The sequence below is a fragment of the Hippoglossus stenolepis genome, chromosome 16 (genome assembly GCF_022539355.2).
Source record: "Hippoglossus stenolepis isolate QCI-W04-F060 chromosome 16, HSTE1.2, whole genome shotgun sequence".
Classification (NCBI taxonomy): Eukaryota; Metazoa; Chordata; class Actinopteri; order Pleuronectiformes; family Pleuronectidae; genus Hippoglossus; species Hippoglossus stenolepis.
The window spans coordinates 3382012-3403311 of NC_061498.1; the positions used below are offsets into that span (position 1 = coordinate 3382012).

The window sequence follows — 21300 nt, forward strand, 5'->3', positions numbered from 1 at the left end:
TCCTATTTGTGTTTTACTTCAGACGAGCATGTGGCTGAAGGTATAGATCCGCAGACAGGAAACGTGCTGTGGAGAACATCCCGTGGACAGAGCTGACCCATATGTGCTGTTGTAATGAGGGTGTTCTGAGCAAAAGGTTACAGGAACCTAATCTGACACCCAGGCCTGATTAGTAGCTATTAATACACACACACACACACACACACACACACACACACACACACACATGTGGCCTGAGGAGTCTGTCCACCCGGTCATCTCCTCCCTGGACAGTACGACCGTCTGAAACCCTCCATCTCCTCCCGTCCTCTGACACAACCCGTCCTCACCTCTGCTGAGGAGATTCAGGTTTCACCCCCTGTGCGTTTGTTTGCAAAGCAACATTACACAAAAACAACTGAACACATTCGAGGTCAAGGAAAAACCCGTTATATTGTTCTAAATTACATCCCTTTCTTTATCATTGCTAGAATAGAATATTCCGGCATATTTACAGGACTGAAATCTAGGAGTGTGGGAAATTTGGTGCAGCTTGATTTCAATTTAAGCGGATCGGTGCCATGTCTGTTTGATAATCACGCAAAAATGAACCAAAAGGACCTTGTGCATCATTATGATTTTGCACAAGGTTTTGCTATATTCTCTAAATTCTGGGGCATCGCCGCTTGATTTTTGCATAGATCTGATTTTATCATCAGCCTGTTTACCAGGGTAACAATGAGTAAGTTGTTCAGATTCACACCGTGGATTTTCCTCCCCTCGGGGTCGGGTGCATCTACAAAGACACATTTTCTTCTCATCTGAGAAAGACATTCAGAGAAACCGCTCGATAACGTCACCACCTTCCTCTGTTGTGGGTCGACTGCTGAGTGAGGCTGACCTGCACCAACCAGCAGACATCTTCAGCTGTCTGTCCCAAGTGGAGGCAGTGACGCAGACTGACCTGAGGACGAGGAGTACGGGGCTAAATGGGAGCTGCTCTGTGAGACTGGTTTCATATTCATATTCATATATTATACATGTGGATTCTCGATGAAGACACTTTTAAATCAGACCAGAAAATGTGAGAGATGACAAAGTTACGCCGCTGTTAATGTAAATTATGAAGCTGGTGGAGCTGCACTAACAAAGAGTTGGAAGGGAAGGAAGAAGGAGAGAAAGGAGAGAGGAGACAGTTACATACTGTTAGTAATTAATAGTTGAAATATCCATATGTCTAATGATGTTATCAATAATACAAATAGAAGAACTAGTAGCAGTAGTAGTATCAGTCGTGAGTACACCTGACGTAAAATACATTTGTCACATGACTATTGTCTGACTGGGAATTTGTGTCAGTTCAACAGAGTTTTTTAATAACACAACAAAATATATATTGTTTTTTTAAAGGGATTTTATTTGATTTCACATGAGGGAGTCTTTGTGTGATATGACATTAAATGACCAGGTGGCTGAATGTTTATTTTCATTTTTATTAAACAAGAGAATGACGTGAATGTTATAATTTAGTTATTTTATGTGCAAACAATTATCATATTGTACTTTTTAAGTCAAATTATTCAGATGAATCACAATTTGCTCATTCTACACTCAAAACTTTATTGGAAATGGCTTTCAAACAAGTCTTTCCAAGTTTGTATTATATTGTAAATATTGCACTTCAGCCCTGGATGACAGGAAACAGCCTTTACTGCTCACAGAGCTGTGGGACTCTGTGTGTTGTTTCCATGCAAAGCTTCAGTGAAATCCCTTATATTATAATCAGTGTTTTTAAATAACGTTGGCTGCTCAATCCCTTCATTTCCAAAATGTCATATTTCCTTTGTCTTCCACCTCTTCCGCTTCATGACTCAATAGAGTTTTCATTGGCTTCCACTGGCACATCAGGCATTATTCAACACCTACACATGCTGGGAGAGATAAAGTGGCAGCCCCTCTGTAGTCTCATCTCCTTTTTCTTTTCTCTCCTCTCCCTCCCTCCAAAACCCAATCTCATCACATGCACATGGAAGATTGACACAGCATTTACAGCTGGGGGGGTGCATGAGTACGCACAGGAGAGTGCTCGCAGACAGGATTATATCAAGTGAAGGAGGCGGCGGAGGACAATGCAGGATTAAAAAGAGAGAAACAACGGGGATGGAACGATGAATAAGCAACGAAGGAGAAACTAGAAGAAGAAAGTGAGGAGAGAATAGGGGACAACAAACCGTGAGGTGTGAGGATGTGGGAGCACGGCCCTGGACTGTGAGGGGGGGATTTTGAGACGTGTAAAGGAACTGGAAACACGAGCGAGTGACAGAAAACAACAACAAGCCTGAGGGGAGGTGAGTATCATTTATAACAAGTTTTTTATTTGTTGAATAAAGTTGATTTTTTTACATCTTCGCTCTCCAGAGCTGTTCTAACTTTGCACACAGACAATCGTCGATTTCCCAGATTCCACAGTGAGATAAGAAGCTGCGTCAGAGAAACTAAAGCTCAGGCATCATGGAAACTGCTGAGTCGTGTGTGATCCAGTGAACAGTCACACTGTTCCTTCTCAAACTGTAAATCTGTGGCATGACATCACCTGGAAGCAAATCAGGACAATATTCAGACAATGATGCTGATTGTGATATGATATGTTACATAAAAAATAACTCTCCTCCCTCTTTTCCAAGCTTTTGGGCGGTTTTGCAGGTTTGTTTATTAGAATTTGTTCGTCATGAAATCAAACCAGAAATAAATGCATCTCAAGGTGAAGCCTCATGATGCCTGAGGGCGGGAAAATAACAGAAAACACAAATCATCAGCTTCTCACACAACGGATTCAGTTTTAAAAAGGGTTGTGAGCTCAGTTTTTGATACAAACTGTATACAACACCTATAATTCACAGAAAAAATGCTAAAAAATATTAGATACGAATATATACACTATAATAGAGGAGCTTAAAAATGAGCAAAGTGTTCATTTGAGACCATAACATAAAGAAATTCCTTGTTGAGGGTTTAAGTCACCCTGACCTGAAGCTGTCTTGCATTCAGATACTTAACACTGACGCATTTAACCCCAGAAACTGACCAATGATACTTATAACAGTGCGTAGCTGCAGGTTAAAGCTGTGACGAGCACAGATGAGCTGCAGATGATTAAGATGTAATAGGATGAACGTCACCGAAGAATTCATTTACTAAATCTTTGCTTTTTAAACCTGTCCCTGATAAAGTGATAAAAAGTGATCATGTGGTCACGACCGATATCAGCAACTGACCTGTCACATGAACGGGGGAAATAGAGTTTTGCAAAGATGAAAATAGGAAACACGCTGGAAAAAGACAAAGTGAAGCGAAAGCAAGTCGGAGGTTGTCTGGGATGTGATGATCGTGTGGGAACGACTGCTTCTCTGTGGGCTGGCTCGTGATGAGCAGAGGTGAAGCCGTGCAGGGGAAGTATCGATCTGCTCTCACGTGTTTGTTTAACACGGTTGTTTGACGCAGGGAAATGAACAGGGAAGTGCTCAGGGGAATGAGGATTAACATATCTTCACTTGTGATTAATGAAGAGTATTAATCTTATCTAATTTTGTGAGAGGGATCTTCATCTGTGGGGAATTACATCACAAATGTTCTTCCACTAAGAGAGTAAATTAATGTTAGAAGCTTATTCTTTGCTTTTAATAACAGAAGGTTTAAACAGTAATTAAACAAGGTTACAAAGCTCTTTACAAAATAAACAGATTTAAAACAGACCATAATTAAAACAGGAAACATAACATCAAATAAAATATTAAAAACAAACTACTAGTACATGTGGTAAATGTCCTCTCCAGTGAGAAAGAGAAAATGAGCCGATCCACTCGATGCCACATCTGTGCACAGAGCTCAGGTTTTTACACTGGATGCAAAACTTGCTGATGTAATCGTGTGTCATCAGGCGTGATTACCAAAGAGCTTTAGGGGAATGGACACTTCTTCATCTTAATCCCGAACCCGTCCCCGTCCCCGTCCCCCCCGTCCCCACCCAACCTGCTCGTCTGTGTCTTCCTGCTTTGGGGATTAACAGTCAGGAGATCTGCAGGAAGTCACTCGCTACAGGATGACCCCCACTTTCTTATTTGAGTGTGGGAGGTTATTAATCTGTGATTTACGAGATTAGGAAGGAGTCAGTCATGCAGAGATACAGTTAAATACTTTTTAATTAAATGAACAAACTAATAAGGTTCAGAGTAACAGATAAGAGAAAACAGATTTTCTTGAAAATGTTTCTCATGGCAGTTTCGGCCGAATCAGTTTGGAAAAAATGTCATAAAACAAACAGACATATTGTCTCTTTTCCTCATTTACATTTCTACTCAGTGAGAAACATCGTCTCCATTAACTGTCACCTCTTCCCCTCCATTTAAAATCTACTTTAGATCGAATGTAGATGTCGTGTTGCTGCTCTCGTGCCCTTTCAGTCCCATCTCCCCCTCCTCCCCCTCTGACTCATGTGATAAGAGCACTTAATACTCCATACTACCCCCCCTCCCCACACACACACACACACACACACCCACACACACACACACACGCTGTGTCTGTGATGACTCCCTCCCTCCATCCCCCAAATGCCACAGGAGACGGGTTCCCATGGAAACCAGCTTCTGTGAAAGTCCAGTTTTACCTGGTGACCACTTACTGGTTTGTATCGTGTGTCTCATCTCTGCTGCAACATCACCGAGGCCACTGGACCCGGATTTATATCTGGATCTGCAGCACCTTGCTCTCACACACATATAAATATCAGTCCTGAATCTGTCTCTGATCCAGATCCCTATCAGAAGTCATGGTGAACCGTCCGGTAGCTTTTGCATAATACTGTTTACAATCCAACCATCGAACGTAATAAACCTGTTGCACTCAGAGTGAATCATCCCCCGATGACGGACTGTTGGCTGGTTCCTTTTATAGACACAGCCGGAAGATGTAGTTTCACAGCTGAGGTTGTCGGTTGGAAGCCGAGCTCACCTGTGAGGAGACACACACACAACACGTAAATATATAAACCTCATACACAGCATTCACACATAAAGATGCAGATTGTTTTAACCTGAGCACATTCACTTCCTTGAGATGATTTAAAAACACATGTGTCGTAGAGAGAGAAGTGACAAAAGCAAACAGCCACCACCTATTTGAGCTTGTATTTACCGTCTGATGGAGAGATTACGTGAGAGGATTTTCTTTGTATTTCTGGACAAAAATAAGTCCTGAGCTCGACTCGTGTTATTTAATACCCGGGGTCGTGCAGGAGAAATGTTGTTCGGCAGTTTTGTGCTTGTGTGCAGTGGGAAAGTTGTATAGCTGGAGAGGAATCTACTGATATTTGGATTTTTGGGTTTATTATGGAGCATATGTGTCAAATGAAATAGGGTCAAAGTCGTCAGCTGTGCGAGAGAGAGTGTAGTTTACCATGTATGTGCAGCCTTTACAATCAAAGTGCACTCACAGATGAATCACACCCACACACACGTACAGGGTTTCAGCTCCAGTAAATTTCTATCTCTGTTGAATAACACATCGAGACTTAAGACTTATTATGAAAAGATAATCCTTTCATAGCTGTATGGTTTCTCAGGGTCAGACAAGGTCACAGCTCCTTAAGACATTTCACAGAAGCAGATCAGGATTATGTCTTAAATCCGCATCTTTAATTTAATCAAAAAACACTCAACAACACAGGCCTGCAGCCTGATGTTCAAACACATTGTGAAACCAGAGTCAGATCAGGTTTAAAAAGAGTTCAAGACAGTTTTGTGCTCATCAAAATGTTTCCTGAAGCTACTTGTTCTTCCTGTAGTTGTCTGTCACTTCACAACAAGAAGGTTCTGGGTTCGAACCCGACGGCATCAGGGTCTTTCTGTGTATGTGCTTCCCATGAAGGTCATTTCAATATGAGACCAATCCAGCTCCCCCGTGACCCTCCAAGTACAAGTGCTAAAGCTATATGATATGTTCATGTCTTTCTCCTCAGTGGTCTTCACACTGACTCAAAAACCACCTCGGTGCTGGAGACCTGGTCTCTGGGAGCAGGACAGAGTCTGGCCTCCGACCCTGACCCCCCTGCACCAGTGATCATTGGTGCCATGGGAACAAGTAAATCCAACAGGTGAGGGATCAACAGTAAAGTGGAGTCAGGATTCTGTCCTGGACTCTCTATCTGATGATGTGGTCCTGGTGAGTTTTATAAAAGCCTGAATCTGGCCCTGACACGATGCACCGGAGGAACACGGACAAATTTGAAACTCTGAAAAGGTGTTGGAGAGACACTGTAAAAAAGACTCTGGGACAGCCAAGCTTTACAGAAGCAAATGTTTTTTGTTGTCCAGTTTTATAAATCTCACCATGGCCACAGAGAACGGTATTTGTGAATTTGACGAGCAGGTCTGGGTGAGTCAGGTCCACGATGTTCACAGTCTGTCTGTCACACCGGTTTCTTTCCTTTGCTCTTTGTTATTTTTTAAATTTAGAAAGACGGACACTGACTCAGATATAATCCAGTAATCTGTGAGGATCCTTCTCACAAGGCTAAACTGAACTCACCTTCCCAGCAGGTAATCCTCTGTGTAAAGGAGAGCGACAGGTTTGTTAGATTCACACCAGGATCAGTCTGAATAACTGTGATTTGTTATCAATAACCCTGAGGTCAGAGTGGAGCCTCCATCATGTCAGGGGGGAAAGACAGGACAGATGTCTAATAAAAGACGACCATAAGCTGCATATTTCTACCATTTCTTAACTCCTAAACTCCTCCTCTCTGCTGTTGACAGGTACAGCGTTGTGTCAGGCATTTTACCGGTGGACGAGCGCCAGAAGATCGCCAGTTTAGGACTCTGCAACGGCCACAGCTCCACCAACTTCCAACTGCGCTCAGCCTGCAACACAGAGACGGACGACAGTCGGAGGAGGTCAGGAGAATCTGTGGTGTCCAGCACGAGGACACACGGAGGGATGAACAACTACAACGGAAAGATTCTGACAAGGGGCTCCAACCAAGTGCGGAGCAGGTTTGTTAAGAAAAATGGACAATGTAATGTTGTGTTCACCAACATGGAAGACAAGAGGCAACGCTACCTCGCCGACATCTTCACCACCTGCGTGGACATCCGCTGGAGGTATCTGCTGCTTATATTCTGCGCCAGCTTCATGGTGTCCTGGCTTTTCTTCGGCATTATCTTCTACACCGTCTCCCTGGCACATGGAGACTTTGAGGAGCAGCCCACAGGGAAGGGAGATGGGCTGGTGGTCGGGGAGTTGCATGGACCCACCCCTGGACACACAGCCGGAGGGCAGCCACAAAGGATGCCCTGCATACTTCATGTGCAGGGATTCGTTGGGGCGCTCCTGTTCTCCATGGAGACCCAGACCACTATTGGTTACGGCTGGCGCTGCGTTACCGAGGAGTGCCCAGTCGCAGTGCTGACAGTGATGGTCCAGTCCATCGTCGGCTGCATCATTGACTCTTTCACGATTGGCACCATCATGGCCAAGATGGCACGGCCAAAGAAGAGGAATCAGACCCTTGTGTTCTCCAAGAATGCCGTCATCTCTCTGCGCGACGGCAAACTCTGCCTCATGTGGAGGGTGGGGAACCTGCGGAAGAGCCACATCGTGGAGGCTCATGTCCGAGCACAGCTCATAAGGTCGTACGTCACAGCTGAGGGTGAATTCATCCCCTTGGAGCAGATGGACCTGAACGTGGGCTACGATGAGGGCACCGACAGGCTGTTTCTAGTATCGCCACTGGTTATAGTCCACGAGATAGATAAAGATAGCCCCTTGTACACTTTGAGTCGAGCTGATCTGGAGTCAGATGACTTTGAGGTTGTTGTGATCCTGGAGGGGATGGTGGAGGCCACGGCCATGACCACCCAGTTCCGTAGCTCCTACCTTGCTCGAGAGATCTTCTGGGGTCACAGGTTCGAGCCTGTGATCTACGAGGACCGGGACCGCTACAAGGTAGACTACTCTCGCTTCCAAAAGACCTACGAGGTGCCGTCAACGCCTCACCTCAGCGCCAAAGAACTCGGCGAGGCCGCGAGTCGAGCCTCCTCTGTCGCTTCTCACGTCTCCGCGTATAGATCCACTCAAGACTTGATTCCCAGGACGCTGAGCGCCTTCTGTTACGAGAACGAAGTGGCCCTGAGCTGCGACGAGGACGAGGACGACATTTTCGACTCCTCTCCGAGCGTGGGGAAGGAGAGGCCGGAGGAAAGGACGACCTCAGTTTCTGTAGACTTCCAAAATATGTTCCAGGACACAGCCACCATGACATCAGGCAGTCACAGCGTCATGTGTGTTCTGGACATGGACAACAATGAGATGGAGTTTGACAACCTGCAGACGGCCATTCCTCTTGATCCTGTGACCTACAAGAGCGAGCAAGAGATCTGAAGAACAGGGGGTACTGTCTCTGTTGTCCTTCTTCACCCACAAAACTGGAGCTGCATGTACAGATAGTTGAACCCCTTTGCCTTTCCAGTGTTGTTTTATATTTAGATTTTGCAGACCTTCCTCTGAGAGCCACAACAACCAATCAGACTGATTTCACAGGACGACGAATCAAAGTGTTCGACAAGGGAAAGCACAAAAACAGAAAATGTGCAGAAACTTGAATGTTGTTTTAGACTCTGCGCTAATTTTTCATAGTTAGAAAAATACTTTCGTTAATGTCAATGTAAACATGAGATTCTATGAAAGCAACAGCACTTTTGACGTCCTCCTTTATGAAGAGGACTGAGTCAGGACGAGGTCCATTTATAAAGACGGGCTCTTTTATCAAAAGTGTGGTCAATAAATGCTTGATAATCTGCACTTTACCATGTGAGTGTGTGTTGTACTGTAGAGTGACGTCCAGATGTGTTTTTAAATGTACAGCAGGCTCAACATCTGTTAACTCCTGAGAGCATCGTTAACAAAACACCAACAGAAATATGTTTAGAAAGAAATTGCAAGATGTTCAATCTCCTACTTCCTAAACCGTCCCTGAAACTCTCTTTTATCATATAAGTTTCTAAAGTTTCGAACTTGATATTAACTTGCTTGACTGAGAGTGTTTGAAGGGTTTTGAGTGGCAGTGGATTAAGTCGACCTGACTAGAAGAAGAAGATGGTGGTAAATGTCCCTTTGTATAAAACACATAGTCGTTTGTTTTCTCTGCTGCAAAGTCTTCCTGCTTCGTACAAATCAGAAGATAAACGTCCCTCTGATCGGTGATTAAACTGCACTGAAGATCCTAATTGAAAAGCACTGGAGAGACATTATCCAGAACAAAGCACTTTACTCTTCCTTCTGTTGATGTTGCAAATAAATATTTCTATCATTTTGTCTGTTTGTCCTTTTGTTTCTTTAAATTAGTCCTGATCAGAGAAACGTGTTCAGAAGCTGTGAGCTCATCTGGAGCCACTAGGTGCCTCTGCTGCCACTTCTATCACAGCAGGGTTCAAATCAAACAGGGAACCAGGCGGATGGTGAAGCACGAGCACCAGAGAAATTCAAACCTGGAGTGTCCCTAAAACATATTAGGCTTCAATATCCCATTAAAATATTTATTTTTCACTAATCCTGGAAACTTGTGCACGTCTTTTACTTCATGTCAAGTGATGGAAAAGTAATTTTAAAGTAGCAGGTACTGGGGCAGAGAGGATTCGTCTGATCTCTTTCTGAACATTGAATCTATTTTAATCATATCATTACTTATATCTGATCTTTGAGTGAGGAGAAGTTGCATTTCACGCTCAGATAAACACCCCCCCCCGTGTCATTTCCTTTTGATTTACAGCTGTTTTTTATCCTTTTTTTCGTGTCATTTGCACCAAAACATCGTAATGAAAGGATTCACAGTATTTACAGGCTGAGGATCTGAACATAATACAGAACTAATGGATACTGTAAATATCACGATTTAACATTTCATGACAAATCACTAATCTCTCAGTGCCACTGATAACTTTGAATGTGAGCGATGATTCACAGTCGGTTGTCTGTTCTGCTTTGTCGCTGTGATGGATCAACTGTGCAAAGCGGCAGCAGGAGCCAGATGAATATCAGCAGACGCAGTGAAAGGGCCGTTTGAGATCCGTAGCTCTGGTCTGATTGATATGCTCTGATGACCTTTATGTTAACGAAGCATTCAGAGGATTTCAGGGGAAGAGCGACACCGCAGGAGCTCTGAGAAGAGCCGGGAACACTCCGTCCATCTTCTCCTCCACTTTGGTGTTTCTCATTTAAGAAAACCATGCGTTTAATGAGCTGTTAATTCAGGTCCTGCACACTGACGAGGAGGCTTTCATTTCCCAATGTTCCCAGTCAAGTCAATATCTATAATTTTCACGATAAAAGTCACATTATCAATACTTAAATGTCTTAGGATCTGATTTTTGTGTTAGTTGTAGTTTTAAACTCTTCTTTATGGGCAGAATATGTCAAACACTTAAATAAATAAACTGCAAAACACTTAACAAATCAATTATATATTTTCCTCCTACCTGTGTTTAAACAATGCATAAGAAATATATCAATATATCTTGGTATTTTGTAATATTTCTATCTTGATGTTGTTTTATTGCCGAGCCCCACCCGATGTTAATTAATGCTGGAATAAGCGAAGACACACAAAAATAATTGTTCAATGCTTTTGCTTTTAAATTAGACAAAATAATCCTGAATTCCACTCGTATAATTAATGATAATCTCTTAATGTGCTTGTATTTTGTCCATTTGCTTGTGTCTTGAGTTCCAGTGTAAAAACATCATTAACAAAGTAGACAACAAGAAAGTTTGGACGACTGCAGACGACCAAAGAAACAACAACAACAACTAGAATGTGACTCATAGAGCTCAGGCCCAACGGTTCCCTTGAATTCAACCAAGCTGCACCACACTGCTCCCATTCACAGATATTAGTTCCCCAAATGTGCCTTGTTTTCTTCATCAAGTTCCAGGAATTATTCTCTGGGAAATCTCAAAAAAATGTCAAAAAACATTCCTGGATCCGAACCAAAACATAACGAGTTCTTCCCTGACCCACATCACGTCCTTCCTCCCAGCTTCAAGGAAATTAAAGAAGAACAGATCTAATCAAGCACAATTAACCCAGAGACTCCAAAACAAACTGAAACACATCGGGTGGGTTTTTCTAAAATTCTACATTTTTGTACATGAATTATTTTTGTTTAGTGGGACGTGCAGTGTCGTTTAATTTGCAAACTTGATTTGTGATTGGACTCATGAGATACTTCCACACAGGAGGAAGCCACGCCGGCGACATGCAACACATCTGGTTTTGAGTCTCGTCTTTGGAGAAACTCTCCAGATGTGTTGACATCAGGATGAACTGGTCATCACGGCCTGCAGAGCTAATGCAGGGGAGGTCAGTGCCCCCTGCTGGCCAGTCATCAGGAAACTGATCTAGATCACAGATTTGAAAAATTAGGTCAGATGTTTCTTAATACTTTGTCGGCATAGAGTCGAAAAAAGGAGAACGATAATGTGTGTTGTGTGAAAATATATCTTTTATCATATTTAATTATATCTTCTATAATATCTTAACTATATCTGATCTCTGACTGAGGAGAAGATGCAAGTGATGTTTGGATGATTTACAGCTGTGTAAATTCTCTATTCTAAGGTTGTCACTTTTTCCTATGGATAATGTAAATGTCACAATTTAACACTTCATGACAAATGACAAATACTAAACTACAGTATAAAGGTGTAGTAAGGGTTGATGTTGTACTGCTTCCATCGATCTGATCGGAATCTGATTTCTTTTTGGTTCTGTGATACGCAGCTTTTCAGACAAACCTGCAGGGAGAACGTGTGAGATTAATAAAAACATTGCAAATCTATGGCGCTCCTGGAAATAAAAAGTCTTTAAAGTGCATAGACTCTGCAGGTTCCTGGTTGTTCAGGGAGGTTAAACCTCAGTGCACAGACACCGGCTCATCACCAAAGGTTTCCCATCATCTCTGACACGGTGGATGTCAATGGGACTCAGAGAGAAAGCAGCTGTGTTTGTTGGGAGGTGCTCTCGTCACATCGCCATGTTAAAGTATTTCACTTCTTCAGGCCCTACATGTTCCTACACTCTTATTAAATAATTGCCCACCATCTCCGCTGTGTGTTTTCTGTCTAGATTTTAATCAAGTTAAATTTGACTCACTAATAGTGTCTCTAATGAGAGACTTCCCCCTGTCAGCCCGTCTTGCTCGTCCTGTCATGAATTCATCTTAATTATTAAGTCGGCCTGTTGCCGTTCCCATGCACGGGAGGCCGACACGTCCGGAAACCTCTGAACCTGCAGGAGAGACGTTCCTGTCGGAGGATGAAAGGATGAAGGGGGGACTCAGTGGCTGCAGGCCCCGGGGCTATCATCTTTTCATTAGTGGGCCAGAGAGCGAATGAGTGAGTGTGATCGGTGGGATGGTAAAAGAGGAGAAGTCGTGCTGGGCCACATCAGCTATTAGGGTGATTTGGGGGCTTCCACTGACTCCTTTTGTGTATTGTCTCTCCGCAGAGCTCAACAGTGAGTCTTTGTGTGGGACATTTAACTGCCTGTTAGCATGCTAATTATGGTGTGTGTGTGTGTGTGTGTGTGTGTGTGTGCGTGTTCGTCATCGTCTGGTCTTTTCCATCCCTCCATCTCCCTCCTGAGCTTTACTCTCCTCTGAACCTCCTCCCTCGGCTGCACCACTGATCCCTGTGTTACGGCTCTGACCTCTTTACAAGCTCCTTCCCTTGGTTTGGATCTGTGATCTGTATTCCTCATCTGTGTGTGTTCTCCCCCGTGTGTCCTCTTCGGTCTGTGTCTTTTCTTTTTCATAATTAATCAGCTGCTTCTGATTCTGCCATGCTCTGATCGGTTTCGCTTTGACTCCGATGTTTAAAGATTCGCCCCCTCTCACAGGCGGCGCAGGACATTTTCCTCGCATTTAGTGATGGAAAAAGCTGATTTTAAGACATGCAGCTCTTTCATCGGGGACAAAACTCTGCAGCCATCTTTGAGCCTGTGCTTCCTTTCCACCTGACTCCCTGCTGCGGGATTAGAGGTGTGCGATTACAGATTCCAGAAATATTTCTGGCTATAGAGGGCCATCTTAGGAGGGTGGAGACTGAGGAAGGCAACCTGCTTTTCAGAGGTGATCACAATAACACATAAACCTCCGTTAAGCGAAAATAAAGTCCTCAACTCTCCGAAAGCAGCTTACGATGACTTGACTTTTCACTCAAGTCATTCAACCAAACCGAGTCTTATTTCTGAATTGTACTTTAAGACGTAAAATTCACGATTTCCACTCAACAGTCTCTTGCATTGTGAGATAAAACAACAACAGACATCAGATCTGTTCATTCTCATCTCCTCCCCAGTGATTGTCGATGCACGTCCGTGTCAGATGAGCGATAATTCATACTTCTGCTCTTCTTCTTCTGGAGTCGTGTTGTTGACCAAATAAAATCATGCATCCATTTTCCTGTTGATATGAGTGTATATGTTTACATCTGCTGTATGTGTAGTGTGTGTGTTCTTTTCTGTCAGGCCTTGATTTAAAAGATCTTCTCCTCAACTGAACTACAACTGTCTGGTAATACTTGTGTCCATTGTAATGGATGTTACAAAAGGAAACCTTTGAGTGTTGTGCTCTGTAGGTCACATTAATAACTTTAACATTGTGTACACTCTATATATAACAGCTTATTGTGAGTGTAGAGTTTGAGCACAGCCACTGGTTCCTCGCCTTCGGGAGAAGTTCTGGAAGAAATAAAGTTTTTGAGTATTTGAATATTGACCGGATTTGTCGTCCACAGTGTGTGTGTGTTCACCTATAGATGATACACACACATGTGACTGACTGTGTTTGTGTAGCTGTGGGTGTGTATATGTATCACCTTAGTATCATACCCTAGTCTTATATCTGTGAACAGTATTTTCAGCACGTATTTGCAGATTTCTGGTAGTTTCCGTGTTTTAATTAAGTGCATGTTTGAGGGCATGCGGACGTGTTCATCCACGTATGTACTTCTGTGTGTGTGTATAAGTGTGTGTATGTGTGTGTGTGTGTGTGTTTGAGTGTATGCGAGCAGCTGTGGGCCCTGTGTTTGAACTCCAGCTCACATGGGCAGAGTGAGGGAGGGCCGCAGGGCGAGGAGGCGATGGGAGAGGCGACTGATGCCCGACAAACTCTCCATCTCCCTCTCCCCTTTCATCTCCCTCTCCCGGCATCAAACAACAAACTCTTTCATTCAGGCATCTTTGCGGCCAGCCGCCCCCAGACCCCCCAGGCCCCCACCCCTTCACGCTGCTTAATTCAATGTTCCGAGAAAAACTCATGATTGGGAAGTGACTTTTCTTGTCCTCCTCCTTTTCCATATCTCCCCTGAAGAAGCATCGCCCCTCGTCCTCTTCTCCTGAAGTCTGTTTTTAATTTTCATCGCAAAACAGCTCCTGTCCTGAAAACTGCCTCAGAACAACCCCCCACCCCCCACCCCCTGAACTGGACAATGCAATGATGGTAAATGAGCGGTCAAAGGGTTTGATACACCTAAGACAGCAGAACATTACATTACAGGCATGAAACGGGAGGTTATAGTTCTTGCTATAGCTCTTTGAATGAACACCATTCACTCACAGTGATTCCAGACACGAGGAGGTGTCGTCCGTGACACAACGAGTTTGTCTGTTGAGCGACAAGAACGTAAACGAGTGAAAATCAGCTCTTTAACTTGAACAATAACGTAACTCAGAGACAAACGTTTTATCGTCCAGCTCCTTTGATGTAAAATCAAATTAAAGAGTGAAATAATTCATTTTCAACTGTCAACAAGTAAGATGTCAGATTTACCCAAACCGAACTGCTCTCTGCTCTATTTTCTTAAACTGGGCCACTTGTGATAGCAGTACTTCAGCTACAGTTGATTATATTATATTATATTATATTATATTATATTTATATGTACGTACAGTTCATTCATGCAGATATTTGGGACGTGGACATATTCAAGCCTGTGCAGTTGCGAGGAAATAATTAATTTACTTAAATAAATGTACCAATTCCATATTACACATGTACTCAACACATGTACTCAACTCAAACCTGAGTAATCTAAACTGTAATGTATAGGATATTGAACATATATAACATATTTTCTAAGATGATTATTTGTTTTGTGTGTAAAATTTATCAATATTGAGTCTGCAAACAATGCCCCTGTGAATTGCATACTACATTGTATTTATTATGAATTGTGCATTAATTGATAATGATATACAGACATATATATATATATATATGTATATATAATATCTATATAGTACATGAGTAATTTACTCAGTAATTTTCCACCAAGGATGTTTTCAAGTGTCTGAAATCCATAGTGTTGTGCCCGGGTGCCAGAAGCTAAATTAGATGTTTAATGAGAATTTAGTTTTATGTCCAAGGGGAAAAACCTCCGGAGATAGAATGAGTCAGATTGAAGAAGATCTGCGAGAGGCCCATCATCGCTGCGTGATGATGTCCCGGACAACACGCAGCCGGACATGCTGCAGGAGCGTCCGAACAGAGGACGCCATTGTTGCCGGGCCGAATTCTTGAACACCATTTTCTGCATTTTCCTGCAAATGACTCAATCTCCTCCTCCCTCGCCTCTCATTCCGCTCAATTATCATTTTTCAGGCATGTTCCCTTGTCCTGCAGAGATGGGCAGTTTGGGAGTTTCCAACTCTCACCGTGAAATCTGCTTATGTGTTTAGAGATGTGTTTTAGTGCCGGGAAACCACACACATGAACACACACGCATCCAAAGTGCACGGCAGACGAGGAGGACGCTGAGGGTAAATGAATAATGTGACTGATTTTGCTCGGAGGGGGAGACAGGGGACAGTTGAGACGGATACAAGGCACCATTGAGGATTCGCTTTCTCTTATTCCTCCGGCATCATCCCCCCCATTTTCCTGGTGCCTCTTGTTGCTGTCACAGCTGCAGCGTGCACGGCTCAGAACCCCACAGCTTTACGGCCTCGGCCCGGCCGACACAAAAGGCTGTGATGCTCGACAGTGTCTGCTCAGTGCAGCTTGAATATACACGCACAACAAAAGTACATTGATACAGACCCGAGCTTTAAAAGTCCTGCAGCTGAAGTATTAATGCAGCTAAGATGCATACAAGACATTTTGACATATTCACAACTAGTGATACATGGTTCAAATCTGATAATAACAAGTGGCTTCAAAGTGTTTTTCAAGCATAACCCCAGCTGTAGATCTGACAGAGTCCACAGCCGTGACACAGGCTGAGACACAGCGGTGCTTTGAGCTCAGTGCTAACGTCACAATGATATCATGCTCTTAATTGACTATATGGCCTTGCTGACTTTAACTAGATATGATTTTCATTTTCATTTGTTCGTCTGCTGTAAACACAAACTGACGCTGATGAGATTTAAAATCCGTTTTGCGGGCGTTTGGTCAAAAGACAAAGTATCGGTCAAACCGAGGATGTGACCTCGTGTCGGTGATTCAAAGTCAAAGCATCACCAACGGCAACAGGGTTCATCCTCAGAGAACCACGAATATCTGTGTAAAACTTTGAGCCAATCCATTGGGCTGAATTAGCAGGAAGGGTGAAAACTTATTAAAGAGTCAGGGATCACTGAGGTATAACTTTATTTACTCTTTATCCCAGTCGTTATTTCACTACATGCCAAAGATGTTGATCTGCTGGTGTCAAAGTGCCAGTAGCACCAGAGTCAAAGGGATTCATCCTCTGGGGACCATGAGTCTATAGGAATCAGTCTGAGGCTACATCTATGTTTTCAAACTAAGATGTTCTCTGTCCACACAAATGTTTCGGCTTCATATCAGTTTGAATCCCCGTCCATACAAACACGCCTGAACCTGGCGTGTACAGTTGTTGAGTCAGGACCTCGGTGGGGGAACAGCAGCCGTGATGTTAGTCTAACTACAAAACACTCAGAGATGTGTTTCCAGATCATTTATCACAACTCAACTCAACTCAACAGTTTTAAAAATCGTCTCTGAATCATTTAAAATTACGTTTTTTCACAAACTCACTGAGTCAACACAACTTAGGATGAAGAATTAATAAGCGCAGAGGTCACAACTACCTCCTGACACTGACATCAGGACATATGAGCCACGTTCTGAAAAACAAGCGGGAGTTTGATTCCAGAATACCAGCAGAGCTCAGCCGCAGGTAACTGAACTCTCCATCCCACCAGGGACCCTTACTCTAATACCCCCCCCCCCTCCTCCAGCACCACCAACACCCTCTCAGCCCCCCTATATCAATTTCCTTTAGATGTCCCCCCTCACACAATCGAAGTAACTAGATTCTTTCCTTTGGCTTGCAAGCGGAGATATGAAGCAGAACACACAATGGGCTATTCATTAAGGTAGCCCCACACACACACACACACACACACACACACACACACACACACACACACACACACACACACACACACACACACACACACACACACACACGTACCCAGAAGTTCTTGCAAATAAATTCACATACACACATTTAACACACAGGCGGTACTCCACCTCACTGCCCAGCTGCAGGGAGAGCCAGTCCAAGCTCTTGCCAACCCCTGAAACACACACACACACACACACACACACACACACACACACACACACACACACACACACACACACACACACACACACACACACACACACACACTAACACCAGTCACTCAAGGACAGGACTAACACTAAAGAATAGGAACTTTGATGCTTTGAGCACAAAGGCAGGATTCACAGATGTTCAAAAGGGGGACCTATTAAAATGTAACACGGCTGCGTTCATTTACTAAGGACGACGAAGAAGAAAAAATAAAGCATGAAACATTGAATTATTTTCTTGCCTGTTCTAACTGGATATATAATTCATATTTATCACTGCTGAGGAACATTATATAAATTATTGAAGCTTATTCATTTAAAAGGGCTGAAACTTCAAAAACTCTGATTTCCACTTACGCCCGACCTCTGACCTCCCGGAGGAACTCAAGCTTGAATGAGGCTTTTACGGTAAAACTATGAGACAGAGTTGATTACATTCATAATAACTTAATAACTGCAATAACAGCAGCTCCACCGGATCCTTGTGCAAGCTCCACTGACTCACTTCACTCAGGGAGCGGCGACAACACCTGCTCTGTCCTGCACAGGTGCATGCAGGGAAAGGAGAGAGGAGGAGGAGGAGGAGGAGGAGGAGGAGGAGGAGGAGGAGAGTGTGTCTGGGATATAAACCTGCTTTTAAAATTATATTCACTGAAATAAACACGTGCAAGAAGACACCAAACTTCAACTTCAAAGGACACGTGCACTTTCAATTACTCTCTCAATTCGTGCATCTGGCTCACAATCCAACACAGAGGGATGAATAATTAAAAATAAAGATAAAACGGTGATTTCTAAATAGATTAACTTTTGTGAAGTTGATTTTTTTGCTGCACTGAGTTTGTCCGTTACGAACACGAGCCACTGCAGCTGCAGCCGAGCAGAGCGCCACCATTTTAGCTCTGATCCAAACGCTGTGAATTTCAAATAAGCTCTTGGCCGTCAGCCTTGTGACACAGATGTAGCCTCTAGCAACCGTTTCCAAATCCAGTGTTACAGACGCATCCAGGCCAAGATGTTCTCATCAATTCCAAAGAAAAGTCTTTCCAATTAGACCGTGACAGAGAAGATCCTTAAAACAGAACAGGGGAGAAACATGGAAGAGAGGAAAGACGTGATATAAGAGTTTTATAAAGGCAGCGCACCAGTGTTTTTAATCTAGTTAAGTGCATTCACTTAGACTCAGCTTGGTGAACTATCCGATTAGAGATCAACCATCGACCTTTGTATACCCCATCTGTGTTCTCTGACCTCTCCCGTCTGCAGGGAAACATTTACACAATCACATATTTGGAGATTTATTTTATTCTTGCACCATTGGGACACATCCCGGGCTCCTGTGAGTCAGCAGGAGTCACCACGTGAGGGTGGTTGCCCTTTGCCGAGGAACGCTGTGCCTCCATAACACACACAAAGTAAACCCGGCTTCACGTCGTACGAGAAGAAACATCCCACAAGTCATGTGAGATTTATACAAGACATAAAATAACTAGAGCAGGTAAAGGAATTGTTGATTATAAATGTAATAACCAGTTCTTCCTATTTCACCTAAATCCACTGTGCCGCATGTATTTTTCTTAAAGTTGTTGTACATTTGTTGTACATTTGTGTATTGTTCACTACTTGTCGACAGTGATGTCATCGGGCAGAGGTCAGCTCAGTGACTTCCTGTCCTCTGTGGGTTCACACAGGATTTCAGTTTCAATTTAAATCTGTTTTTTTGTTCTGTGACATGATTCGTTTCTTTTCCTGCAGCGTCGTGTTATCGTGAATCTCCAGTGATCGAGTTCGTCTCCCACAGAAACAGAATCTGTGGATATGTGACATGTGACCTGAATACATGAAGTCAGTGTGGTTACGGATGTGAGGGGACCCGGGGCCCGTGGGTGGGGCCCCGGCCTCGTGGTCACAGCACAGCAGGAAAGGTCCATCAGCCTGCTGACCGTTAACTGTCACTCACGATGTTGTTCGTTGTGCGTGTGTGTGTGTGTGTGTGTGTGTGTGTGTGTGTGTGTGTGTGTGTGTGTGTGTGTGTGTGTTTTCATCTCTGAGTTTGTCAAAATAACACAATTTGTCCTTTACTCTGTTCTCTTTTTTTATCTTGTAATTTTTTATATTATATATATAGTTCAGTCAAAAGTCATTATTGTCTCAAATGATAAAAAATGATTTACTTAAAAACAGAAAGTTTTAAGTTGCAGATTGAGGCTCAGCAGTTAAATGGATTTTGGTAAATCTAATTTAGTAAAAATCCTGTTTGTTATTATGGATTTTTCATATTCTTAACGAACATTATGGTTTCACATCAATGATATAACATCACATAGTATAGGTATTATTTACTTTAATAAAGTTAATTAAAAATACTCAGTGGAGGCAGGTTACTAAAGTATTTATCTTAAAACTAATATAAAGCCCTGATGTTTTGTCTCATTTCTCTGACACAGTTTCAATGTTGCTTCATCTAATTTAGTATTTAAGTTTATTGGAAGTTGTTGTTTTCTCTTTGAATTGATTTTTAAAGAAACCTTAATTTAAATGTTTAATTTCAATTATTTAAAAACATTTATTTTGCCCTAGTTTCAGCAGCTGCAGAACAAGTTAAATAACATTTTTTCACATTATTCATTAGGCCAAATTAAAGGCTTTAAAAAACGGCTCGTTAGTTTATTTGTTTTTAGAAAAAGTTTCATCCATCTCTATTTAATAATTGATTTATTATTCGTCTGAACTGACTCTGCAGACACAAGTTACATTATTCTCACAAACTGAATGTTTGAAATTAATGAGCAAGAATAAAGTAAATCTCCTTTTTCTCGCCTTCCCACTTAAAGTTCTATTAAAAAGAGAAAGTAGAATATAGAACTAGAATATATTTAAGTGTCAGTGTAAATCATTTCATCTTGTCCCGCACAGGAAGGATCTTTACTCTCTTTCAATCTCCATCACTTGACTGTAACTCAGTTCGGCCTTTTCATTCCCTTTACTTCTTCCCCACCTTCATTACATGACACACACACACACACACACACACACACACACACACACACTCTCACACACACACACACACGCTCCAAAACAAACACTCACGTCAAACCGAGGCCCGGGCCGTAAATCCTCAGCGGCCACAGAGGGAGAGAAATCCCCGGTGTGTCTCCCTGCAGGTCCCCGGCTGAGAGCTCCAGGAGGCGGCCGGTCCCCGCCTCAGCTCCCGGGCCGAGCCGCCGCGCTCCTGGAGCCTTTTTCTCGATATGTCAGGGTGTGTGTGGACGCGGGTGAAAAGTGGCGGTGGAGGGGAAGACACGAGCCTTTTTTAGCCTCTTTTCTTTTCTTTTTTATGTGCACAAAACTGCTGTTTGTTCCCCCCCCATCTTTTCATTTTCTAGGGGGGAAGGGGGGTGCTCGTTGTGATCACATGATTGCAATTCACCTGAGATCGCCTAAAACAAAGGGCGCACAGAAAAGGAGGGGAGAGGAGGAACGAAGGAGGCCGAGAGGCGGACAGAGAGATGCACTCATGGCCAGGACTCCCTTATCACAGTCAACATTCATGGCTCGTGAAAAAAAAAAGTGGTGATTTTTTTTTGTGGATTGGGGGCCAGTGTGTCGCCTGGCGGGGATACAAGGG

The 21300-nt window shown here is 43.1% G+C and overlaps 1 protein-coding gene and 1 long non-coding RNA gene across 2 annotated transcripts; one reads left to right on the forward strand and one right to left on the reverse strand.

Annotated features, from left to right (window-relative positions):
- The first annotated feature begins 1650 nt into the window (after nt 1-1650).
- Nucleotides 1651-9348, forward strand: kcnj4 (potassium inwardly rectifying channel subfamily J member 4). The gene is made up of 3 exons (XM_035180246.2): nt 1651-2327; nt 5996-6130; nt 6792-9348. The coding sequence occupies exons 2-3, from the start codon at nt 6108-6110 to the stop codon at nt 8413-8415; spliced, it is 1647 nt and encodes a 548-aa protein (XP_035036137.1). The 5' UTR covers nt 1651-2327; nt 5996-6107; the 3' UTR covers nt 8416-9348.
- Nucleotides 2333-20982, reverse strand: LOC118123111. The gene is made up of 3 exons (XR_004698553.2): nt 20763-20982; nt 4661-4989; nt 2333-2572 (listed from the first exon to the last, which is right to left on the reverse strand). It is a non-coding gene; the product is annotated as an uncharacterized LOC118123111 (long non-coding RNA).
- Between the last annotated feature and the right edge of the window lie 318 nt (nt 20983-21300).